The sequence below is a fragment of the Cherax quadricarinatus genome, chromosome 14 (genome assembly GCF_038502225.1).
Source record: "Cherax quadricarinatus isolate ZL_2023a chromosome 14, ASM3850222v1, whole genome shotgun sequence".
Lineage (NCBI taxonomy): Eukaryota > Metazoa > Arthropoda > Malacostraca > Decapoda > Parastacidae > Cherax > Cherax quadricarinatus.
The window spans coordinates 7,473,691-7,501,348 of record NC_091305.1 but is presented as its reverse complement, the minus strand read 5'-3'; the positions used below and the strand labels follow the sequence as shown (position 1 = coordinate 7,501,348).

The 27,658-nt window shown below is 38.3% G+C and overlaps 1 protein-coding gene across 22 annotated transcripts in view; it reads left to right on the top strand.

Annotated features, from left to right (window-relative positions):
* Positions 1-27,658, top strand: part of sei (seizure) — a 668,222-nt gene that overhangs the window by 400,452 nt on the left and 240,112 nt on the right. For 20 of the 22 annotated variants that reach the window (XR_011391990.1, XR_011391991.1, XR_011391989.1 and 17 more), the window contains one exon: positions 14,359-14,519. Coding sequence is in view for 15 of the 22 variants with exons in the window: in XM_053786160.2 (XP_053642135.2) it covers positions 14,359-14,519 (161 nt within the window). In the remaining 7 variants the exon portion in view is untranslated. Of the gene's footprint in view, positions 1-7,580; positions 7,702-14,358; positions 14,520-27,658 lie in introns of all 22 variants that reach the window. The other 2 variants (XM_053786177.2, XM_053786167.2) reach the window with 1 other exon arrangement.

Sequence of the window (27,658 nt, the reverse complement as noted above, 5' to 3'; positions counted from 1 at the left end):
TGCTATAAATGATTTGGCCTCTGTTCTTCCACCCAATATTTGGTCATCACTCTATGTTGATGACTTCGCTATTGCTTGTGCAGGTGCTGACTGTCATCTTATTGCAGTTTCTTTCCAGCATGCGGTCGACCGTGTTTCCACTTGGGCCACCACGCATGGGTTTAAATTTTCAAGTACCAAAACTCACCAAATTACTTTCACTAGACGCTCTGTTATCTCCGATCATCCTTTGTATCTCTCTGGCTCCCGTATCCCCGAACGTGATACAGTCAGGTTTCTAGGCCTTCTCTTTGACCGTAGGTTATCCTGGAAACCTCACATTACCTCTCTGAAGGCAACTTGTCACAGCCGGCTAAACCTTCTTAAAACCCTTGCTCATCTTTCCTGGGGAGCTGATCGTCGAACTCTGCTTCACCTACATTCAGCCCTCGTTTTATCGAAACTCGATTATGGTGACCAGATTTATTCCGCGGCCTCTCCTGCTACTCTCTCTAGCCTTAACTCTATCCATCACCAAGGATTACGTTTGTGCCTTGGTGCTTTTCGCTCTTCCCCTGTTGAGAGCCTCTATACAGAAGCGAATGTTCCATCCTTGGAGGTGCCCCGGGCAGCCCCCGTTGGGGGGGATTTACTATCTTCGGGAGCATTTTTATGTTTAACTTTTGCCTTGGTGGGAATTTTTTCATATCGATCTTTTTCCCCGTGTCATCATTTGTAGTAGCCCAGACTCCCTTTTGTGCCCCCCTATACGGGGATTTGATACATCTCATCCCCTAGTTCTCCCGGGATCCAACCTTTTGGGAGGGGGGATTTACCCAAAAATAAAGATATTGTTTTTTTTGGGTCCCCCGGTCATGTTGGGGCGACAGGGACGAACAGGCAGACACTGCTGCGCCCGGCCCCAGTACATGACCCACCAATTTTCCCCCTTTCCCGGTGTTCCATTTCTGGGCTATTTTTTGGGAAAGCTACCCCACCTTCGGGGAAAACCCGGGAAAACGTTTTGGGCAACTCTGCCCCGGAACAAAATTTATTCTATTAAACCGAAAACATAGGTTACTCCGCCTTCTTTTTCCCTCAGCCCCAGGTTGGGGGACCAGGCCCTCCCCCCCCAAATTTGGGCCCCACTGCCTTACTCATGGGGTTTTCTCATGGAGAGGCACCCTGTTCCTCTCGGGGCAGTGGGCAAGTTCCCGTATCGACAGCTTTCATTTTGTTAGATCCCTTTTCATCAACGAAACACGCAGAATTTACCCCCAAAGCCCCCTCCTCTACTACCCCTTTAATTTTCCCCCCCTTTCTGATGGACCCTTTCCCTTTTAACCTTTACCCCCCATTGACTTTTTGGGTAACGACTTGGGGTTTTCTCCACAAACTCTGATGATAATTTTTACTCCCCCGCCCTTTTTAGTTCAGTCTCTTGCTGCCCTTTTTCCCCTTTTACCATCCACCACCCCCTTTTTATCCATAACCTATTACCCTCCATCTCCCTTTGCCAAACCCGATGCCTCGCTTCCCCTTTTCCGGCCCTGCAAACCTGTAAGGGCCTTTTTGGTTTAAGGGGCTTCTTTTTGATTATAATAATAATAATATTGTTAAAAAGTATCTCATCTTTCTGTAATTAAGATAGCAATATGCCATGTCAAACAAAATCAGCTTTCATGCAGTTCTGTCCCTGTTCTTCTTCCAGTCTTCCTTCAACCATCATTCATAATTGGTAACATATCTTGTTCCATTGTATTTCTGTTATAACTAAGTAACTTGCTGTATCTTCATCTCTATTCAGTCACTCCACAAAACTGAAGGTCTTTTAACTAGTTTGGGAAAAAATATGTAATTCCCTTTTTTAAAATTCCATTTGTCATTAGCAACCTTTTTTTTTGTAATATGGGTTGTAAAAAACGCATGAGAAGTTACTTTAAAATCTGTGTTTTAGTTCGAAGTAAAACTTGTTTTTTTATTATTTTAACCCAAAATACATTTGATAATTTGTTTTTATTTTTTGCACCCGGGAAGGGGAGGAAAAGAGAGGAGAGAGAGAGGGTTTTGGGAGATGTTAATGAATGTAAGGGGGCCTTTGGGAAACCCAAAGGGGAGAATTGGGAGGGGACTTGAATGAAAGTAGGAGAAACTTTAGAGAGGGGGGGTAGGTAAGTTTGGGGGCCAGGTTAAAAAGATAATGGGAGCCCTTTTATTGGGAAATTTGTATAGAAAGGGTTTTTGTTATAGGTAATACATATTTTTAAAAAAAAGGATAAAAAAGTATACAATTTTTGATGTAGGGGGAATAAAGAAGGTATTTTTTGGGTTATGGTTTTGGGAGAAAAAGACTTTATAGACTTAGGGTGCCCTGTTTATAGAGGGGCCCAGATATATCAGATCACTTTCTAGTTTTAGCTACACTGGGGAGTAAAAAGGGATGGGATACAAGGAGAATAGAAGCATTTTTGGGGAAAAGAGAGGGAAGGTTTATAAAAAAAAGAGGAGGCAGTTAGGGGAAGATATAAACAGCTTTTTTGGGGGATAGATGGGGAAAAGAGAGCATAGGGGAATGGGGTCGAAGAGGAAGGGGGAGGTTTAAAAATGTAGTGTTAGATGTTTAAGAAGTTTGTGGTTACAGGAAAGGGGGAGGAGGGGAAAAGGGGGGACAGGAATGGGATGAAAAAAGAGTAGTAAGGGGGAAAAAATTAGCATATGAGAAGTTTTTACAAAGTAGAAGTGGGTGCAAGGAGGGAAGGGGATATAAAAAAAAAGAGAGGGTTAAGAGAGGGTGAAGCAAATGTAAAAAAGAGAAATGAGGGGAAGGGTGGGTGTTATCAACCCAAAATTTTTTGGAAAAAAAAGAAAAAGTTTTATGAGAAACAAGTTAAGAAAACCAGAGAACAAAATGGGTTTGTCCCGTTAAAAAAGAGGAGAGTTATTAAAAAGGGGAATTAGAGGTATTGGGGAAAATGGGAAAGGGAAAATTTTTAGGAATTGTTAAATGTTGATGAAGATAGGGTTTTTGGGTTTCTGAAAAGGGGAAGGAGGGAAAAAATATTGTAGGAGTGAGGGAAAAGCCAGTTTTGAGTGGGGGAAGTTCGTGGGGGCAGAGGAAAAAGAAAGGGGAAGGGGAGCCGGGGTTGATGGGATAAAGATAGAAATGTTAAAAGCAGGTGGGGATATAGTTTGGGGTGGTTTGCAATTTTTAATAAATGTATGGAAGAGGGGAAGGACCAGGATTGGCAGAGAGGCTAGTTCTTTGTATAAAGGCAAAGGGGTAAAAAAGGGGTAAAAAATTTTAGGGGAAAAACTGTTGGGTACCTGGAAAGGATGGAGAGTTTTAATTAAAGAATTAAGAGTAAGACGGAAAGGGAAACAGATGAACAAGGAGGCTTTTTGGAAAAGGGAGGGGTGGGCCAGGGGTTTAAAAAGTGAAACATATAAGGGAACAGTATTTTGATAAGGCTAAAGAGGTCTTTGTTATTTATGGAGGAAAAGGCGATGACAGGGGGGATAGGGGGGGAATGTGGCGATGTTGCAAGTGGGGGGTGGGAGGAGGTTACTGGGAAAACAGTGAAGAGTTTTAATGAGGAAAAGGGGGCCCGGGTTTGAACAAAAAAACAATGATTTATTACATGTGAACTACATTATGGCTGGAGGGAATATTTTGAGAAATTGTTAAATGTTGATGAAGATAGGGAAGCTGTGATTCTGTGAATAGGGCAAGGAGGAATAACATTTTATAGGAGTGAGGAAGAACCAGTTGTGAGTGTGTGGGAAGTGTGTGGGGCAGTGGGTAGAATGAAAGGGGGTAAAGTAGCTGGGATTGATGGGATAAAGATAGAAATATTAAAAGCAGGTGGGGATATAGTTTTGGAGTGGTTAGTGTTTTTATATAATAAATATATGGAAGAGGGTAAGGCATCTAGGGATTGGCAGAGAGCATGCATAGTTCCTTTGTATAAAAGCAAAGGGGACAAAAGAGAGTGTAAAATTTATAGGGAAATAAGTCTGTTGAGTATACCTGGTAAAGTGTATGGTAGAGTTATTATTGAAAGAATTAAGAGTAAGATGGACAGTAGGATAGCAGATGAACAAAGAGGCTTTAGGAAGGGTAGGGGGTGTGTAGACCAAGTGTTTGCAATGAAACACATAGGTGAACAGTATTTAGACAAGGGTAAAGAGGTTTTAGTGGCATTTATGGGTTCGAAAAGGGGTATGATAGGGTGGATAGGGGGTAATGTGACAGATGTTGTAAATGTATGGAATAGGAGGTTAAGTTATTGAAAGTAGTGAAAACATCCTATGAGAATATTGAGGCTCAGGTTAGAGTATGTAGGTTAGAGGGGGATTGTTTCCCAGTAAAAGTAGGCCTTAGACAGGGATGTGTGATGTCACCATGGTTGTTCAATATACATGTATTTATAGATGGAGTTATAAAATAAGTGAATGCTCGGTTGTTGGGGTTAAAAGATAAAGAATCTAACACAAAGTGGGAGTTGTCACAGTTGCTTATTGCTGATGACACTGCTTTTGGGAGATTATGAAGAGAAGTTGCAGAGGTTGGTTGATGAGTTTGGTAAGATATATAAAAGAAGGAAATTAAAAGTGAAAATAGGAAAGAGTAAGGTGATGAGGATAACAAAAAAATTAGGTAATGGAAGACTGGATATCAGATTGGAGGGAGAGATTATGGAGGAGGTGAATGTATTCACATATTTGGGAGTGGACATGTCAGCAGATGGGTCTGTGAAAGATGAGGTATATCATAGAATTGACGAGGGGTAAAAGGTGAGTGGTGCACTGAGGAGTCTGTGGAGACAAAGAACTATATCAATGAAAGCAAAGAGGGGAATGTATGAGATTACAGTAGGCCCCAGGTTTTCATCCTTAATCTGTTCCAGAAAGTCGGCCGAAATCCAAAATGGACGAAAACTGAAGTAATATTTCCCACGAGAAATAATGAAATTCCAATTAATCCATTTCAGACACCAAGAAATATTAACAAAAAATAAATTTTATAGAGATTAACTATAGTGTTGCAGCTCTTCAGTGGTTAGCTCTTCCCTGTGGTTGTCTACCAAGTCTTCCACATCCTGGCCACTCACATCCAACCCCAAGGACTTCCCCAAAGCCACAATAGATTCCACAACAGGCATAGGGTTGTCAAGTTTACACTAACTTACATTAAGTTAGTAATAGAACTAGGCATTAAAACACAATAAAAAGTAAAATACATACACAGTACATTCATTACATACTTAGAATATTTATAGCCTTAATGTAGGGCCAGAGGTGAGTAGTATTTATTTGTAGTCTCAGGCAGACTACATCCCAGGCAGATGTAGTCTGCCTGGGCTATACCCTCTGGCTACCTACACTGCAGCCCACAGCCATATTATTACCATCAACATACCATGTTCACTGAGTTTAATCATTTCTAACAACTACCTTTAGATGCCATCCCCTCAAGGAAGGTTCCTTGATGTTGGTGAGGGGCTCTTGATTTAGGGAATTGGATCTGTGCTCCAGTTCCCCAAATTAAGCCTGAATGCCTTCCACATCCCCCCCTAGGCGCTGTATAATCCTCCGGGTTTAGCGCTTCCCCCTTGATTATAATAATAATTTAGATGCCATCATAAACAAAGGGAGAAGTAATGAATAATTCATACCAAGAATTGTAAGCAAAAGTGGAGTAGGGGAGTGACTGGGCCAGATGCACATTCATACACGTTTTCTATAATGCTGGAGCAGAGAAAACATAATGTTTTCCCTGCACCAACTCACCCCTTGATAACATATAAACATTGTATGTTTATATGCTATGTAATGTGTTTCTTATATAATTTTGAAGAAAATATCATAGATGGATTAATGAAAATGTCTGTATTAACCTAAAATAAGACATTTAATGAAAATGTCTATACTATTAACCTAAAATAAGACATTAAATGTGCCCAAGAGTGAGTCACAAGCATATGAGCAGCCCAGGCACACGCGTCTGGTACCAACAATTTTTGAGCAGATGTACGAAACCTGGGGGAAAATTTCACCGAAAAAAGTGCTCGAAATCCAAATTGTACGATTTCTGCACCCGACGAAAACTTGGGGCCCACTGTATAGTTATACCAACACTTGTATGAGTGTGAGGCATGGGTTGTGAATGTTGCAACAAGGAGGCAGCTGGAGGCAATGAAGATGTCATGTCTGAGGGCAATGTGTGGTGTGAATATAATGCAGAGTTTGGAGATTAGGAGAAGGTGTGGGATTACCAAAACTATTATCCAGAGGGCTGAGGAGGGGTTATTGAGATGGTTTGGACATGTAGAGAGGATGGAAGGAAATAGAATGTCTTCAAGAGTGTATAAATCTGTAGTGGAGGGAAAGCGAGGTAGGGGTTGGCCTAGGAAGGTTTGGAGGGAGGGGGTAAAGGAGGTTTTGTGTGCAAGGGGCTTGGACTTCCAGAAAGCATGAGTGAGCATGTTAGATAGGAGCAAATGGAGACAAATGGTTTTTAGGACTTGACGTGCTGTTGGGGGTGTAAGGAAGGTAACATTTATGAAGGGATTCAGGGAAACCGGCAAGCCAGACTTGATTCCTGATGATGGGAAGTACAGTGCCGGCACTCTGAAGGTGGGGTGTTAATGTTGCAGTTTTATAACTGTAGTGTAAGCGTGCCTCTGGCAAGACAGTGATGGAGTGAATGATGATAAAAGTTTTTGTTTTTTGGGCCATCCTGCCTTGGTGGGAAACAGTCGATGTGTTAATAAAAAAAAGACATCATTTGTACTACATAAAGAAATAAACATGATTATTATTATTATTTTTATTATTATTGTCTCACTAGAGAGAGATTTTGTTCAGAAATGTTTAAGAGTAATAAACTTTACTTATAACAAGTGATAAATCTAAAGAATGTAATATTGTTTTGAAACAAGATAAACAAAATGTTTTTTTTCATTTAAACCGTGTTTGCATCATTACTTTTTTTTCTTTGAAACAAAACAGAAGAGTGTTTGACAATGAAAGTACAGTATAGTATCTCCATTGACACTAAATAGTCATGGTTTTATGATGGGTTACAAAAACTTGCATAATTATGGAAATGCAAATTTATTTCAAGATATACATGAAGACATAGATGAATTAATAATGTCAAGTACAGCGATATCCTTTAAGTAATATATAACTGGAAATAAGATAATGTAAAATACATTGGATTGTACTGAAAGCAATTCTGTTCACATTTTTTCTGTATTTAGTGATTTCATTTTGATTTTTTATTACATATTTTTCTCTCACTACTTTTATTGTATATATAGTAGAAGCCTGGGAAATATATGGTAATATAGGACTGCTTCATCTCACCACCCCTGAGATTCTACTTGTTACCTTCCAACTTCTTTATTTCCTCCTTGTTTTATGATGCATGGCTTTTTATCTTCATTGTTTCACATTTTGTTCATAATGATGAATTTGTTTTAAATCTCTTAACTTTCCATGCACCTCCTTCTCCTCTCTGCCCCTGCGACCATCACTGCTGCGGTGTTGCTACTTGTGCCTCTTCTCCTCTCGTCGAAATGCTTTATCTGCTGCAGGAGAAGTACATCACAGCAATGTACTTCACCTTCAGCACAATTACGAGCGTGGGCTTTGGTAATGTGTCCCCGAACACAGATTGTGAGAAGATCTTCACGATCATTGTCATGCTGCTGGGCTGTGAGTCATCTAGGAGTGTCCTCTGTTATCTTTCTCGCTCACACATTTAGTCCTCTTCAGATGGCCCAGCTTGTTCCCTCTTGGTCGTCTAGTGAATCCCTCTCAAAGCCTACACTACAGTCTTTAGCATCAACTTTCAAAGAATATATATCGACAGTAGGCCAAGATGAGTATCTGAATTTGCCTGGCAAGTGACTGATATATATTTAGTTGGTAACATGTTTTTCACGTATTTTATGAATAATTTTATATAAAATGAATAAATAATTTCAGAAGCAAATCCTTTACAGATAAATATAAAATGCTTGTAAAGTTGTTAAATTAAAATTTTCTTTATTATTAGATATTTTTTTATAGTGTTTATAGACAAGAAATACCTTATGTGTTAAAGTAAATTGATAATATTCAGCTGTTATTCTATTGTAAATGTGACATTCATGAAATACTTCATGGTAAAACAAAAGAGAAACTCCTAACTCCATGGACCAAGAATTGGTACCTGGTTTGATCATCACAGATTATATCTTGCCAAATATTGTATTCCATTGTCTTAAGGCAGTCTTGAGAATGAAGTTAAATATAATGTCCAAAAACTTTAAAATGACTATAATTTTTATCCATAAAATGCATGGATTATATGACACTTGCATGTTTTGTGAGCATTTGTTCAGCACTTGCTTATGGTGTTTCAGGGCATAGTATGTCTGGCAGTTGTGTAGAACTTGCCATGCTTGTGGTAAGAAAATGTTATACAGCAGTTTGCATTTATAGTTGCACTGAGTGTGTATGCTTTGCTTTTTAGCTATTGTAATGAAACATCCCTGTTAAAATTCAGCTTTCCATAAAATTCATAGTTTTTAATTTCTGAAATATATCATGAAGTATATAATGCATTTTCAATAAATTTTTAAGGCTAGTTTAATATAAATTTGTATCATATTTAATTCTCTTCCAGAACTGTGTGTCATGTTTGGCATATTGCTATAATATTTCCTTTACATATTTTTGTTTCTGTATTCTCAGAAAAATACTTATTCAAACCATAAATAAATATTTTGAATATGAAGCAGCTGCACATTTTTAACAAAGAAGAAGCAAGTAATTATATACAGCTCTTATATCAGCTGTTGCAACAGTTGAGTTCCTCTGATGCTCTCCTAAGTTTGCATCGACCTCTTATTCAATTTTCAATAATTTACATTTTTGTTGAGGTATTTCACAAGTTGCAAACACACTTTAATCTCTGTTATTATAACAATTAAGATTTTTTAATTACTCTGTATTCCAAATCTGAGGACTGCTTTTAACATTGTCTAAAGACAAGACAATTAATTTGGTCTCAGTACAGATTTTATGTAATGTATATATTGCACATGGATGATTGTGGAAGATTAAACTAAGTACGTAATGTTATTTAACTCGTGTAGATCTACGCCTTAAGTACAGTGCTCTCCAATATAATGTGAGCAGGAAATTTTGGCTTAGATGTGAGACACTGGTTCTGTAAGGTGAGTGTATTAAAAGAATCCAGCCCCATGAAGTGTATGATAGGAAAACCCAATCTCTGACCTTGTGTTTGGTTTAAAATAGTGACTTTGAGGTGTTTTCTAGGGTGGTTTTCATGGTTTTACTAGCTGTTTCTTGGTATCGATTCATAGAATGGATGACATACTAGCAAATTACAGATGATTTTGTCTGATTTCAGACTGGAATTATCTTGAAATATTAAATTTTTAGTGATTTTCCTGAGGAAGGGTTGGGCTTCCTTTAGACCCTCCCAGTCTTTTTTATGAGTTTTTATTGATATTGCTTCAATTATTGGGGTGGCCTAAGCCACCAATCATTGTTGATTATATTTTATTATAGGAAATAAGGTAAAGCTTAATTTTTTTGTTGTGATGGATGCAAAATGGAGGGCAAGTGTTATATAGGGAAGGTCTGGGGGACATGATTAATGAACAGAGGATATGTTGCTTTAGTGACTGGAATGTCTAGTGTTTATTTTGAACTCCGTTTTTAAATTGAAATTTTTATAATTTTGTGTAAAATTAGCTAAATTATCAAACTCTGAGTACATTATGGATTAGTTCTGATAGCTCATTAAGCAGTTTTTTGTCCTCATTTGCTAGGATTTGGGTTGAATTGTGTTTTGGAATTGGCTTAAATTGCAGTAGAACTCAGTGGGAAAAATTTCACATATGCAGACAGCGTCCAGACCGTTAACTTTGCGCCTGCATAATTCCATGAGCTTTCCATCGAATTTTAAATTTTTGGCATCATTGTCTTTAGAAAGATTCTCTGCCATTTCAAAAAATTATTATTTTTTGTTTGTAAAATCACAGCACTCATCACTTTCAATCTTTTCAATGTCATGATCCCCAAAATTAAAAATGCTGACAGTGTGGTGATTTTTCAGGGAAAAAAAGCATGAAATGGCAGAGAATCTTTTTCTAAAGGTAATGGCTCCAAAAATGTGAAATTTGATGGTAAACTTAGGTGCTGTTGGAGTGTGAGCAAAGTAACATTTATGAAGGGATTCAGGGAAACCGGCAGGCCGGACTTGAGTCCTGGAGATGGGAAGTACAGTGCCTGCACTCTGAAGGAGGGGTGTTAATGTTGCAGTTTAAAAACTGTAGTGTAAAGCACCCTTCTGGCAAGACAGTGATGGAGTGAATGATGGTGAAAGTTTTTCTTTTTCGGGCCACCCTGCCTTGGTGGGAATCGGCCAGTGTGATAATAAAAAAAAATAAAATAAGTACGATAACGCACCTAAATTACTGGAAATGGTTGAACTCCCTTGATTTATGCTCTCTGAAATGCAGGCAAGAAAGATACATGATAATACATATACACTTGGAAAATCCTAGAGGGACTAGTCCCAAGTTTTCACATGAGAATCAATACGTATGAAAGCAAAAGGCTGGGCAGGAGATGCAACATCCTCCCCCCAAATGAAAAGCAGGGGTACCACGAGTGCACTAAGAGATAACACACTAAGCATCAGGGGCTCAAGACTGTTTAACTTCCTCCCAGCATACATAAGGGGGATTACAAATAGACCCCTGACTGTCTTCAGAAAGGTACTGGACAGGCACCTAAAGTCAGTACCTGACCAGCCGGGCTGTAGTTCATATGTTGGTTTGCATGCAGCCAGCAGTAACAGCCTGGTTGATCAGGCTCTGATCCACCATGAGGCCTGGTCACAGACCGGGCCGTGGGGGGTGTTGATCCCCGAAACCCTTTCCAGGTATACTCCAGGTAGTCTGGGTGCAATTTATGCATCTGCAGTTTTGCCCAATTTGGATTCAAATGCTCATATTGACCCAGTTTCTAGCTGTTTCACTAGTATGCCTTCTGTTCTATTGATTGATCATAATAAACTGCCCATTTATATATCAAAACTACCCTATAATATACACAGGAATCAGCATTTTGGCCAGTTTTACATAAAATTAAAGAAAGTCCAATTTAACCCTTAAACAGTTCAAATGTACATATACGTTCACCCGCGCAGCGCTCCAAATATTTTGAGAGAAAAAAATAGCTTTTTTTTATAGGAAAAAAAGAGCATGTGGTACCCAGGCATCCCCAATTTTTTTCATATAGCACACACTGAATGCGCACACCCATTCTCTCATGTCTAGGTGACTCAGGCCTATCGTGCCAATGTTGAATGAATGATAAATGAAACGTATATATACGTTTTTACCGTTTAAGGGTTAAAAACAGTTTACACATCCCAGCCACTAAAACAACCTTTTTCTGTTCATTAATCATGTCCTTAGGCCTCTCTTATATAACACTTGCCCTTCATTTTCAGCCCAACATCACACAAAATATCAAAGTTTAACCATATTTCTTGGGTAATAAAATATAATCAAGAATGATTGTCATGGTTTGGACCATTTAAGTAATTGAAGCAGACCTTATAAAAACCCATAAAATGGACTGTATGGGGACCCTATTTTTTCCCTCAGAAAAACTGCTAAAAATCAAACATTTCTGTCACAGTGATATGGCTCACGTATCCCAGAACGTGATACAGTCAGCTTTCTAGGCCTTCTGTTTGACCATAGGTTATCCTGGAAACCTCACATTACATCTCTGAAGGCAACCTGTCACAGCCGGCTGAACCTTCTTAAAACCCTTGCTCATCTTTCCTGGGTAGCTGATCGTCGAATTCTCCTTCACCTACATTCAGTCCTCATTTTATCAAAACTTGATTATGGTGACCAGATCTATTTGGTGGCCTCTCCTGCTACTCTCTCTAGCCTTAATCCCACCCTTCACCAGGGATTATGTTTATGCCTTGGTGCTTTTCGCTCTTCACCTGTTGAGAGTCTCTATGCAGAAGCGAATATTCCATCCTTGTCTGAGCATCATGATACCCATTGCCTTTGCTATTATGTTCGCTCTCATGATCTCCGCAATCCTTCCATATGTAGAATAGTCATTGATGTTAGAAAACATTCTTTATTTGTTTGTCGCCCCTGTTTACTCCGTCCCTTTTCTCTTCGCCTACATTCGCTCTTGTCTTCCTTTCAGTTACCACTTTTCTATGTTCATGTGGCATCTCACTTTTCCCTACCTCCTTGGGAAGTTCCAACTGTTCATGTCTATTCTTTCTCACTGCCATGCATGAAAGCCCAACTGCCTGTGGTAGCTTCCCGCTCTCTTTTTCTTGACCACTTCCGCTCTCATTCTCATGCCATCGCAGTGTACACAGATGGTTCTAAATCTTCTGATGGCATCGGATTTACAGCAGTGTTTCTGGACAGTGTTGTGTGAGGGCATTTACTATCCTCAGCTAGCATTTTTACTGCTGAATTGTATGCCATTCTTGCAGCACTTATCCGTATTGAATCCATGCCTGTGTCACCATTTGTGGTTGTTTCAGACTCCCTTAGTGCTTTGCAGGCTGTATGAAAATTTGATACACCTCACCCCCTAGTTCTCTGTATCCAACTTTGATTATGCCGTATCTCTACCAAGCACAAAGATACTGTTTTTTGTTGGGTCCCTGCTGATGTTGACGTACAAAGCAATGAACAGGCAGACACTGCTGCGCAGTCAGCAGTACATGACCTCCCAGTTTCACATAGAGGTGTTTCATTCACGGACTATTTTGCTGTAATTGCTACCCACCTTTGCATCCATTGACAACAGTGTTGGTCTGATCTTCTCTATAACAAACTTCATTCTATTAAACCGAGTATGGGTTACTGGCCATCTTCTTGTCATCAGTGTCGAGGTTGGGGGACTACTCTCTCCTGTCTTCGCATTGGCCACACTCGTCTTACTCACGGGTATCTCATGGAGAGGTGCCCTGTTCCTCACTGTGAGAATTGTCAGGTTCCAGTATCTGTTAGTTACATTCTGTTGGACTTCCCACTCTATCAACGAGCATGCAGAATTAACGTCATCTCTGCTCTGCTGCTCTTTCTTTACCTTCCCTTACACAAATAGCCCGCACATAGAAGAGAGGAGCTTACGACGACGTTTCAGTCTGACTTGTAAATGGTCCAAGTTGGACCGAAATGTCGTCGTAGGCTCCTCTCTTCTATGTGCGGGTTATTTGTGTATCATTCCAGTCACAGTATTGTGCCTTTTTTTTTGTTATTTATCTTCCCTTCTTGCTGATGGACCCTCCTCTAATCCAGACTCTCTCATTGACTTTTTGACAGCAACCAATTTACTCCACAAACTCTGAGGATGATACCTTTAGCACTCCCCTCAGCCCTTTCTACCTCAATCTCTTACTACCCTCTACCTGCACTATCCACTGCCCCTCTGTACTCCATAACCTACTAATTATCCCTCTCCCTCTTGCTACCAGATACCCTCACATCCTTCCCTGCCCTGCAGCGCTGTATAGCCCTTGTGGTTTAGCACTTCTTTTTGATTATAATAATAATCTGTCACATTGAGGCCTATTTCAAGTTGCTAGTATGCCTTACATTCTGTTAACTGATACCACGAACAGCCAATAAAATAAAAAAAATTACCCCAGAAAATGCCTCAAACTCGCTATTTTAAACCAAAGAGAAGGTCAGAGATTTGCTTTTCCATTATGAACTATGGGGGAGGGGCAGGTTTTTTTTTTTATACTGTGTACAGTCACTGCACAGATCCCATTCCCTCACGTCTAGGCCAAAATAGACCACTCGCAGCATATCAGAGGGTACTGTGTTTAAGGTGTAGATTCATGTATGAGACAGTGAAAAGGTTAATTTCAGGGGTGGCAACAATGAAAGGTTTAAAAAGCTCTTACTTATGCTGCTTTTTTTGGCAAGACTTGTTCACTCCGAATAAATGATGAAAATGTTACTACAGAGAATTATAAGGGAAAGCCAAAAGAACTGTGAAAAAGAAATTTGTAAATTTTTGTGTCTAATTTGGCCATGTGGCATATCATTCAATGGGTACAGTATTTCAGTATCATTATATAGGTGCTGTAGTCAAAGAATAAATTATCAGTTAGAAAAAATTTCCTTTTCTATTTTACATGTTAAATGTTCAAGTGATGATGCCAACTTCTTTGCTACATTTTCTTGAGAATAGTTTAAAAAAAATAATAGGAACTAAATACCTGTACAATTGTATGCCATAGTTTAATTTTTCTGTTTGTCTTCCTAATTATACTACTTTATTCTACAGCACTCATGTATGCCAGTATCTTTGGAAATGTCTCGGCAATCATTCAGCGATTATATGCAGGGACAGCACGATATCATACACAGTTCATGAGAGTCAAAGAATTCATTAGATTTCACCAGATTCCTAACCCTCTTAGACAACGGCTAGAAGAATACTTCCAGGTGAGTGAATCAAGGTAGGGTTTATTTAATAAAACAGATTGACAGTAGTTGCTCAATTTTCCAAAGTATGTGGATCTAAGTTTCTTCCAGATAAATGGCTATTCAGTCACTTTGGGTAATCAGTTGTGGTATGGATATTTTTTTGGCTAGTCTAACAGACTTGTCAGTGATTTTCATTCCATGCATAAGAAAATTTAATCCAAAATCATCTGAGGGGTAAAAATAAAATACATCTGAACATCAAAAATGGTAATTTGATTATACTCTACATTTCTTAACCAAATTATGCCAAAAAGATAGGAACCCACCACATCTGCAATATTTCAAATGACCATATATAAAAATTGAGTAACAACTAGAAAAAAATATAAATCACTTGTTACTTTATCAAATGCATTTATCTTGGGAATATATGAATATTTGGTGTGGGTGTGGTGGACTCCTGTTGGTTTGGTACAGTTTTGTAATTAAATGGCAATTTTTAAATTTGGATTTTTATGGGAAATGTTCCGAATAATTTTTATTTTACTTTTTCTCACTTCTGTCAAATTAACCAAAAAACAAAATTCTAACCTATCGTTTTTTAACCATAATTTCTGAGGGTGTTTGGCTAATCATTGCATCTGGTTAGTAACCGTGTGGTTAAGATTGCAGCCACTGTACTATGGTAAAAAAACAATAGTGAAGAGCTTTCTGAAGGAATACTATATTTAAACAAAAAAAATGGAAATCTAAAGGAAAATATAAATTATTGATTTACTACTAAGAAACAACCCAATGAAAGTGGCTTTTCATTGAAAGACAGAACCTTATCTATAGGATTAGTAATTTTTTAGATATGTATTTTAAGTTTTTGTCTTCCAGCGTTGTTATAAATCATTTCTTATGTAAGGAGGCATACAAAAAGAAGAATGTTTTGCATTGAATCTACAAATAAAATATCCCAATAAAAAGTTTATTTGAATGCTTAAAATATACAGTAATACTGTGCAGTACATAGGAGCAATGTTTTGAGATTTTTATATTTAAGGAATCTATGCAAAGAAAATGATGAAGCACTGCCTTTGTTGAGGGAAAGTGATCTCTTCATTTGTGCTTAGTACAATATTTTCAATTCAGACTATGCGATATAGGTTATAACACCTTAAAACTTAAGAGGTTGCATAATGTGATCTAAATACTACCATTTCAATCACACTCATGAAAAAAACTGTGGGACTTCTTCAAACAACTCATTGCTCTAAATCTAAGCATTGTTGTAGGTGACTCAGATTATAGATTAGATTTAGTGATTGTCATATGAGACTTAATGACTCAGAATAGGTTTACAAACAGAGCTTTCTGTAACAGGGATAGAAAGAGGAGGCAGAGGGTGGATTTTCTTAAGGCTGGGATGGAGGATATAGTTAACAGATTTGGAAGCATAATGACTGGTAATAGGAACAACCCTTATATCTGCCTCTCTGTTGCAGGAAATGATGTTCCTAAGCTTAAAAGAAATACAAATACAATTTCTTTATTTCTTTTATGCACTATACTACAGTTAATGTAGTTTGCTTGTCATAAAATATTGTTAAGCACAAAAGAAAGCCAGTAGCATGCAGTGCATTTTGGGCAAACAAATCCTAGTACTTAAAAACTACTTAAGAACAGATGCAGATTATTAAGTAGAAGTTATTAAATGTACAAAAGGAAAGGTAACTAAATGAACAATTTTACAAGTATGCGTTAATACTTCAAACTTATTTAATGATTGTATTAATGTTGGTAGAATTACCGACAATTTGTTAGGTAAAAGGACAAGTGCAACTAATGTGAAATTTTATTGTGGCAACGTTTCGCTCTCCGGGAGCTTTATCAAGGTGTTACGTAATGGCTTGATAAAGCTCCTGGAGAGCAAAACATTGCCACAGTAAAATGTTGCACTAGTTGCACTTGTGTCCTTTTACATAACTTATTTAATGATCATCAGTTAAGTGGTATTTCTTAAACAGTTAACTATTATTACTCACAATAAGAAAAGTTAGTGAGTGTATGACAGATACAATTTTAGATATGATGTGTTGTTTCAGATTTATTTGATATCTTCAGTTTTATGGAATAATTGGTAGAGATGGTAAAGATACAGGAAGTTACTTAGTTTCAATAGAAATATAATGGAACAAGATGAGTAATTAAATTTCCATGGAAGTTGTAGGAAGAATGGAAGAAGAAAAGAGACAGAGTTAGATGAGCTGGTTTTGTTTGATATAGCATAATGCTGGTTTTGTTAAGTTAGGGAGATGAGGTGCTTTTTAACAATAGCTGTGCAGATGAATGGTTCAGAGAACTGACAAGTTGATAAATTAGACACATGTGCAACACTTGGATATCTTTAATGAGGAAACATTTTGCCACATAGTGGCTTCATCAGTCCATACAAAGGAGAATGGTGAAGAACAGGAGGAGTTTGAGGTAATCAGTCCCTCAGCCATGAGCCAGTGTGGTCAGTTTGAGGTAATCAGTCCCTCAGCCTTGAGTTGATGTGGTCAGTCCATCAATCTTGAAAAGAATACAGCACATCTGGAAAGAAGTAGCTTATATACCATAGGCAGGAGAGGTGCAGCTGTCATAGGTGGTATCACATTTGTCCATTGTGGAAGTAGGTCATGCCCAAGGGTTAGGTGAGTGAAGAATTTTCTGTATTAAGATCCCAAGATGTTGCTGAGTCAGACAGGAATGTAGATGAATAGTTCAGAGAACTGACAAGTTGATAAATTAGACACATGTGCAACACTTGGGTATCTTTAATGAGGAAACGTTTTGCCACACAGTGGCTTCATCAGTCCATACAAAGGAGAATGGTGAAGAACAGGAGGAGTTTGAGGTAATCAGTCCCTCAGCCGTGAGTCAATGTGGTCAGTTCATCAATCTTGAAAAGAATACAGCATATCTGTGGGGAAGTAGCTTATATACCATAGGCAGGAGAGGTGCAGCAGTTGTAGGTGGTATCACATTTGTCCATTGTGGAAGTAGGTCATGCCCAAGGGTTAGGTGAGTGAAGAATTCCCTGTATTAAGATCCCAAGATGTTGCTGTGTCAGACAGCACATGTGCCTAATTTATGACAGCTGCACCTCTTCTGCCTATGGTATATAACCCAGTTCTCCGCAGATATGCTGTATTCTTTTCAAGATTGATGGACTGACAACATCGATTCAAGGCTGAGGGACTGATTACCTCAAACTCCTCTGGTTCTTCACCATTCTCCTTTGTATGGACTGATGAAGCCACTGTGTGGTGAAACGTTTCCTCATTAAAGACACCCAAGTGTTGCACATGTGTCTAATTTATCAACAATAGCTGTAAATTGATTGGTAGACAGGATCTTTCAATGATTCAGGCAATGAATTCCTTTTATGTGCATGAGTTTTTGCATAGGGTAAATTGGACAATTTGATGTTGAAGAGGGTTTTGTGTCTTGTGTTATGCATGTGTGTTCTTCTGCAACTCTCAAAGAACAGTTTTAAAGGAATGTTTATGTTGGAGTTTAATGTTTTGTATGTATAGCAGGCACAGTAATATGAGTGCATATTTGTGTATATTAGGTAAGTTCAATTTCCTGAAGAGTAGGGTTGGGAGGGGGGGGTGTTGTCTGGTGCAGGAATAGATGACAGTCTTCACAGCAGCTTCTTGTTAGGTTATTAATGGTTTTAGGTGATTTGGTGTAGTAGATCCCCAGATGAAAATACCACAAGTGAGGTAAGGGTGGATTAGAGAGTGATGTAGTGTAAGTAATGTTTCTTGGGTACATAGTACTGCATCTTGGAGAGGATGCCTATTGTTTGAGAGGCCTTTTTTGAATGTGTGTATTAAATTTCAAGTTGCAGTCTAGGTGTAGACCTAAAAATTTGCCCTCAGTATGCCTTGCAATGGGAGAACCTTTGACTGATATTATTTACGGTAAACCCTCATTTTTTGTTTCAACAAGTCGGCCATCTCCCACCGAGGCAGGGTGACCTAAAAAGAAAGAAAATCCCCAAAAAGAAAATACTTTCATCATCATTCAACACTTTCACCTCACTCACACATAATCACTGTATTTGTAGAGATGCTCAGATACGACAGTTTAGAAGTCCCTCCAAGCTGCTAATATCCCAAACCCCTCCTTTAAAGTACAAGCATTGTACTTTCCATTTCCGGGAATCAAGTCCGGCTAACCAGTTTCCCTAAATCCCTTCACTAAATATTACCCTGCTTACACTCCAACAGCTCGTCAGGTCCCAAAAACCATTTGTTTCCATTCACTCCTATCTAACATGCTCACACACACTTTCTGGAAGTCTAATCTCCTCGCCCACAAAACCTTCTTTACCCCCTCCCTCCAACCTTTTCGAGGATGGCCCCTACCCCTCCTTCCTTACCCTACAGATTTATATGCTCTCCAAGTCATTCTACTTTGATCCATTCTCTCTAAATGACCAAACTGCCTCAACAACCCATTTTCATCCCTCTGACTAATACTTTTAGTAACTCACACCTCCTCCTGATTTCCACACTCTAAATTCTCTGCATAATATTTACACTGCACATTGACTTTAGACAGGACATCACTGCCTCCAGCTGCCTCCTTGCTGCAGCATTTGCAACCCAAGCTTCACACCCATATAAGAGTGTTGGTGGCACTATACTTTCATACATTTCCTTCTTTGCCTCCATAGATAATGTTTTTTTGTCTCCACAGATGCCTCAGTGCACCACTCACCTTTTTTCCTTCATTAACCCTTTGGCTGCTTTGGTCGTATACATATGTCTTACGAGCCAATGTGTTTGATGTATATATACTCAAAAATTCTAGCGGCTTCAAATCAAGCAGGAGAAAGCTGGTAGGCCCACATGTGAGAGAATGGGTCTGTGTGGTCAGTGTGCACTGTATAAAAAAATCCTGCAGCACGCAGTGCATAATGAGAAAAAAAAACTCCGACCGTGTTTTTGGATTAAAGCACCAAATTTGAGGTGTATTTTCATATAGTATTTATGGTTGTATTCTCATTTTCCTGGTCTCATTTGATAGAGTGGAAAACATATTACAGAAATAGAGATGATTTTGATTGGTTTTACTATGAAAAGGACCTTGAAATGGAGCTCAAAGTAGGGGAAATGTTTGATTTTTGCAAATGTTCAAGAGTTTCATTCAAGAGTAAACAATGACGTCATTGTCCAATAAATGTCCAACTAGTCATTCTAATATGCAGTCATGAATAGGGTGACATTATTTATACAATATTACAATATTGCGGTAATCTGCATAACAGTAAATCTTCTATTTTTTGTTTGAATAAAAATTCAAAATAGAAAGTAAGAGTAATATCAGAGGGGCCTGGAGATGTGACTGATGAACAAAGGAAATGTTATTTTAGAGCCAGGAATGTCTGCATTGTTCATTCTGGATCCTATTTTGAAATTGGCATATTTTTTAATTTGCGTGAAATTCGCCAAATTGCCAATTTCTGACCACTTTACTGGGTAATTGAAATCGGTAAATGGGCAGTTTCTTGTACTCAATCGATAGAACAAATGGAGTTCTAAAGAAATAGCTATGAGTTTGGTTGATTGGAACAATGGAATTAGCTGAAAATAGGGCTCAAAGTGGGCAAAATCGCCGATTCGTAAATATCGCTGAGGACGCTAACTTCATGAGAATGTAATTCCGTAAGTTTTCCATCAAATTACGTACTTTTGGTGCCATTGCCATCAGGAAAAGATTCTCTATCATTTCGTAAGAATTTTTTTTTTTTTTTTTTTCAAATATTTTGCGACACCAGGAGACACCTCAGGATTAGGGGTTGCGACAGTCAAAGGGTTAATTCTATAGTTAACCTCATCCTTCATAAACCCATCCGCTGACAAATCAACTCCCAAATATCCGAAAACATTTACTCCTTCCATACTTCCTCTCTCCAATGCGATGTCCAATTATCTAAATCATTTGATACCCTCATCATCTTACTCTTATCTATATTCACTTTCAACTTTCTACCTTTACACACCCTCCCAAACTCATCCACTAACCTTTGCAACTTTTCTTTAAACTCTCCCATAAGCAAAGTATCATCAGCAAAAAGTAACTGTGTCAACTCCCATTTTGTATTCGATTTCCCATAATTTAATCCTACTCCTCTCCCCAACACCTTAACATTTACTTCTTTTACAACCCCATCTATAAATATATTAAATACATAACCATGGTGACATTACACATCCCTGTCTAAGACCTTCTTTTACCTGGAATAATCTCCTTCTCTACTTCACACCCTAACCTGAGCTTCACTATCCTCATAAAAACTCTTTACAGCATTTAGTCACTTACTACCTATTCCACACACTTGCAACATCTGCCACATTGCTCCCCTATCCACTCTATCATATGCCTTTTCTAAATCCATACCACCTTTATCTAAATACTGCTCACATACGTATATGCTTTAATGTAAACACTTGATCAACACATCTACCTACTCTAAAGCCTCCTTGCTCATCTGCAATCCTACTCTCTGTCTTATCTCTAATTCTTTCCATGATAATTCTACCGTACACTTTATTTGGTATTCTAATTAAATTTATTCCTCTATAATTTTTACAATCTTTTTTGTCCTCCTTCCCTTTATATAAAGGAACTGTACATGCTCTCTATACACTGGTCTACAGCAGAAATGCTTGAGATATAAAACAAGTAATTCTTTACTAATTTTGGATCATTAAATGTGGAAATAATGCTTAAAATTGTAAATTGGCTTTATTGATAAAAATATTGACTCAGGCTGGTTGCTGTTGTCTTTGACCTGGGAAGGTAGGAAGGTAAATAAATTGTACAGGGTAAGGCTCTTGATTAAAACCCACAATGCACAGTTGTTTAAAACACATACTACAGATCGGCCATCACTAATCTGGCAATCAGTTATCCGGTTCCATCAGTAATCCGGCACTAATTTTGGCTAGCATAATTTCAAATTTCATCATTATACTGGCTCAAATCATTATACTGACTCAAATTTCATCATTATACTGACTCAGAAATTGTGCAGATAGTTGTAAATCCACAGGAGGAGAAAGCAGTGATGAAAATGAGGAAGATGTGGCAGAAAGAGTCCCTATTGATAGGGAACCACTGTAATCTGGCAGACTCACTAATCCAGCACACTTCAGGCCCCAATGATACCAGATTAGTGATGGCCAACCTGTATACTGTTTCCTGTAGCCACAATGTGCAATTTGTTTAGAATATATGTAGAATTTCCTTTAGCTAATCACAGAATTGTTAAAAATTTGTAGAGCAATGTTATCATTGAATGTTAGGACTCATGAAAGATAATGTTAATATTTTATCCATTTTAATGCTGAAAAGTTCCTAAAATTTTCATAATACCAGTAGAGACTATGACTGTGCAATACCATGTATGCTCATGCTTTCCCAGTTAACACACATGCACAAAACTTAAACAAAACAGCTAAAGATGTTTCCTACAGAACAAAACCTAATTGAATGGTCAAAATATCATTATTAGTTAAGAGATTATGAGTTGTAATCTTTAAGTTTTTTTTTCCTCAGTTCTTTTAAGGTTGACAATTATGAATTTATCCATGGAGCACTGCAGTTATATGTGGACAGAATTTGCTGGTACTGTACATGGCAGTATTAACCTTAATGGTGACGTGTTTGCTGTTGGAAATTGACTTTTTCAGTGAGGATATTCTTAGGTCAGAAATATTAGCAGAGAAAAGTAGGGTCAATTAACTTAGGCAGTGGGTATAGGCCTAGATCAGAATTAATAAGAGAAATATTTTGGTTCATATGTTGCAATTTATTATACATATATATTCCTTTGTTTTTATTATACCGTATTTCATTAATGCCTCCTATCTTTTTTTATTTTTTTTATTATCACACCGGCCGATTCCCACCAAGGCAGGGTGGCCCGAAAAAGAAAAACTTTCACCATCATTCACTCCATCACTGTCTTGCCAGAAGGGTGCTTTACACTACAGTTTTTAAACTGCAACATTAACACCCCTCCTTCAGAGTGCAGGCACTGTACTTCCCATCTCCAGGACTCAAGTCCGGCCTGCCGGTTTCCCTGAATCCCTTCATAAATGTTACTTTGCTCACACTCCAACAGCACGTCAAGTATTAAAAACCATTTGTCTCCATTCACTCCTATCAAACACGCTCAAGCATGCCTGCTGGAAGTCCAAGCCCCTCGCACACAAAACCTCCTTTACCCCCTCCCTCCAACCCTTCCTAGGCCGACCCCTACCCCGCCTTCCTTCCACTACAGACTGATACACTCTTGAAGTCATTCTGTTTCGCTCCATTCTCTCTACATGTCCGAACCACCTCAACAACCCTTCCTCAGCCCTCTGGACAACAGTTTTGGTAATCCCGCACCTCCTCCTAACTTCCAAACTACGAATTCTCTGCATTATATTCACACCACACATTGCCCTCAGACATGACATCTCCACTGCCTCCAGCCTTCTCCTCGCTGCAACATTCATCACCCACGCTTCACACCCATATAAGAGCGTTGGTAAAACTATACTCTCATACATTCCCCTCTTTGCCTCCAAGGACAAAGTTCTTTGTCTCCACAGACTCCTAAGTGCACCACTCACTCTTTTTCCCTCATCAATTCTATGATTCACCTCATCTTTCATAGACCCATCCGCTGACACGTCCACTCCCAAATATCTGAATACGTTCACCTCCTCCATACTCTCTCCCTCCAATCTGATATTCAATCTTTCATCACCTAATCTTTTTGTTATCCTCATAACCTTACTCTTTCCTGTATTCACCTTTAATTTTCTTCTTTTGCACACCCTACCAAATTCATCCACCAATCTCTGCAACTTCTCTTCAGAATCTCCCAAGAGCACAGTGTCATCAGCAAAGAGCAGCTGTGACAACTCCCACTTTGTGTGTGATTCTTTATCTTTTAACTCCACGCCTCTTGCCAAGACCCTCGCATTTACTTCTCTTACAACCCCATCTATAAATATATTAAACAACCATGGTGACATCACACATCCTTGTCTAAGGCCTACTTTTACTGGGAAAAAATTTCCCTCTTTCCTACATACTCTAACTTGAGCCTCACTATCCTCGTAAAAACTCTTCACTGCTTTCAGTAACCTACCTCCTACACCATACACTTGCAACATCTGCCACATTGCCCCCCTATCCACCCTGTCATACGCCTTTTCCAAATCCATAAATGCCACAAAGACCTCTTTAGCCTTATCTAAATACTGTTCACTTATATGTTTCACTGTAAATACCTGGTCCACACACCCCCTACCTTTCCTAAAGCCTCCTTGTTCATCTGCTATCCTATTCTCCGTCTTACTCTTAATTCTTTCAATTATAACTCTACCATACACTTTACCAGGTACACTCAACAGACTTATCCCCCTATAATTTTTGCACTCTCTTTTATCCCCTTTGCCTTTATACAAAGGAACTATGCATGCTCTCTGCCAATCCCTAGGTACCTTACCCTCTTCCATACATTTATTAAACAATTGCACCAACCACTCCAAAACTATATCCCCACCTGCTTTTAACATTTCTATCTTTATCCCATCAATCCCGGCTGCCTTACCCCCTTTCATTTTACCTACTGCCTCACGAACTTCCCCCACACTCACAACTGGCTCTTCCTCACTCCTACAAGATGTTATTCCTCCTTGCCCTATACACGAAATCACAGCTTCCCTATCTTCATCAACATTTAACAATTCCTCAAAATATTCCTTCCATCTTCCCAATACCTCTAACTCTCCATTTAATAACTCTCCTCTCCTATTTTTAACTGACAAATCCATTTGTTCTCTAGGCTTTCTTAACTTGTTAATCTCACTCCAAAACTTTTTCTTATTTTCAACAAAATTTGTTGATAACATCTCACCCACTCTCTCATTTGCTCTCTTTTTACATTGCTTCACCACTCTCTTAACCTCTCTCTTTTTCTCCATATACTCTTCCCTCCTTGCATCACTTCTACTTTGTAAAAACTTCTCATATGCTAACTTTTTCTCCCTTACTACTCTCTTTACATCATCATTCCACCAATCGCTCCTCTTCCCTCCTGCACCCACTTTCCTGTAACCACAAACTTCTGCTGAACACTCTAACACTACATTTTTAAACCTACCCCATACCTCTTCGACCCCATTGCCTATGCTCTCATTAGCCCATCTATCCTCCAATAGCTGTTTATATCTTACCCTAACTGCCTCCTCTTTTAGTTTATAAACCTTCACCTCTCTCTTCCCTGATGCTTCTATTCTCCTTGTATCCCATCTACCTTTTACTCTCAGTGTAGCTACAACTAGAAAGTGATCTGATATATCTGTGGCCCCTCTATAAACATGTACATCCTGAAGTCTACTCAACAGTCTTTTATCTACCAATACATAATCCAACAAACTACTGTCATTTCGCCCTACATCATATCGTGTATACTTATTTATCCTCTTTTTCTTAAAATATGTATTACCTATAACTAAACCCCTTTCTATACAAAGTTCAATCAAAGGGCTCCCATTATCATTTACACCTGGCACCCCAAACTTACCTACCACACCCTCTCTAAAAGTTTCTCCTACTTTAGCATTCAAGTCCCCTACCACAATTACTCTCTCACTTGGTTCAAAGGCTCCTATACATTCACTTAACATCTCCCAAAATCTCTCTCTCTCCTCTGCATTCCTCTCTTCTCCAGGTGCATACACGCTTATTATGACCCACTTCTCGCATCCAACCTTTACTTTAATCCACATAATTCTTGAATTTACACATTCATATTCTCTTTTCTCCTTCCATAACTGATCATTTAACATTACTGCTACCCCTTCCTTTGCTCTAACTCTCTCAGATACTCCAGATTTAATCCCATTTATTTCCCCCCACTGAAACTCTCCTACCCCCTTCAGCTTTGTTTCGCTTAGGGCCAGGACATCCAACTTCTTTTCATTCATAACATCAGCAATCATCTGTTTCTTGTCATCCGCACTACATCCACGCACATTTAAGCAACCCAGTTTTATAAAGTTTTTCTTCTTCTCTTTTTTAGTAATTGTATACAGGAGAAGGGGTTACTAGCCCATTGCTCCCGGCATTTTAGTCGCCTCATACGACACGCATGGCTTACGGAGGAAAGATTCTTTTCCACTTCCCCATGGACAATAGAAGAAATAAAAAAGAACAAGAGCTATTTAGAAAAAGGAGAAAAACCTAGATGTATGTATATATATATATGCATGTGCGTGTCTGTGAAGTGTGACCAAAGTGTTAGTAGGAGTAGCAAGATATCCCTGTTATCTTAGCGTGTTTATGAGACAGAAAAAGAAACCAGCAATCCTACCATCATGCAAAACAATTACAGGTTTTTGTTTCACAGTCATCTGGCCTCCTATCTGTCATCATGAAAATGAACCAACAAATATTCACTTTACCCAGTCACTTACTCCTAGTCCAATGATCATAGAAGGCACAGTTATTCCAATATTTGCCACAATGACCATAGTTGGCATAATTGTTTCATTGTCTGTCACCTCACTGGGTATACCACTTACAAATTCATTGAGAGTAAAATGATGTTAATTTTTTTTTTTGTATTAAAATGTGAAACATAATTAGCTATGAAAGAAAGTTTGAGAGTGAGACCTTAATGTGTATATGAAAGTAATTGACCTATTTTTTAGGTCCTATGTGTGTGTGGATGTAATAGCTTATATAATGTAACAATTTAGATGAATGTTTTCCAAAGGTATTATCAGAGCATATATTGGAAACATTACATAGTGGCCATTGGTAGTTTGAGAGTCCTAGAATCGTTCATAGTCTTCGTTTGGAATGGAGCTCTTATAGGTTGATGATGAAAATGTTTGGTTTTCTCACGCCTTCCTGGTTGCATGGGTATTGCTGGCATTTAATAAAATCTCTCAAGGTTTAAAATTTGTTGGCAATTTTAAGATTTTTTTTTTTTTTACACAGTGCATATATGACAGAGGTACTATACCTTTTCTTGTGCATATTTGCATCATACTGAAATAAACTTAAAATTTATGATGTGTTTCTTACAGTATATATATTACCTATGAATGGTTAACACATCTTGCTAGTTTTCTGAAGCCTCTCAAGTTTTGTACTGTATATCTAAGAGTAACTGTTGTAAGGTGTGGCATACTTCAGACCATTTAGTACTGAAAGGTATAATTAGTAGTAATCACTAAAAGAACATACTACTTCAGCTCTCTATATAAGATAATATAGCTTAATGATTATACCTTAATTTCTCTGTATATAACACATGTAACAATAATATAAACCTGTAAGTGAAATCCTCTTTTCTGTGTATCACTAAGTATTTTTACAGTTTATAATAATTTGAGCCTGTGTGTGATACAGTATGTGTCAAAGTAAACAAATTCTACTTTATAAAGGTTATATGTAAATAAACCTGCAGTATTTTTTGACATTTTAGATGAGTTAAGGTTTGATTGCATGTAAAGAAATAATAAACATTCATGCTATTAAAATTACTGTTCAGAAAGTGTAAAACGGTATTTAAATAGCCAGTGATCTTTTAATTACCATAGAGCTAATGTATGATCTCTGGAATAATATATACAATGATAAGATTACAGGTAAGCCTGTGAGTTGTGAAGTTTGCTACCTCTGCTCTCGGACTCCCATTCTTCAAGGTTCGGACTATGATAAATTGCCTTGTTTCAGGTCTCAGAGCTTGAAGGTACTAGACTCTTAGAACCATAAACTGTCTGCTTGGCAACCTGTAAATTTATTCAATACAGAACTCATTAGTTACATTAACTGACTGTTCTTATTGGTGTAAATTGCCTGATGGTCTTTTGCATTATATGACTTCTGCATTGTCAGTTATCAGTCTGTTTTGACCAATGGGTGAAGGCTTTCACGAGAGTATGTCAGTTGATAAGACAGTGAGAGATCAATATAGTAGGCTGTGAAGTTCTCATGGTGGTGTGGATCATGTGTGATGCCAGTTCTTGAAGAGTCCAACAGGCACATCTTAGCACCCCTTGGCTATGCACTCCGCATCTCGGCAGCTTATGCTACAT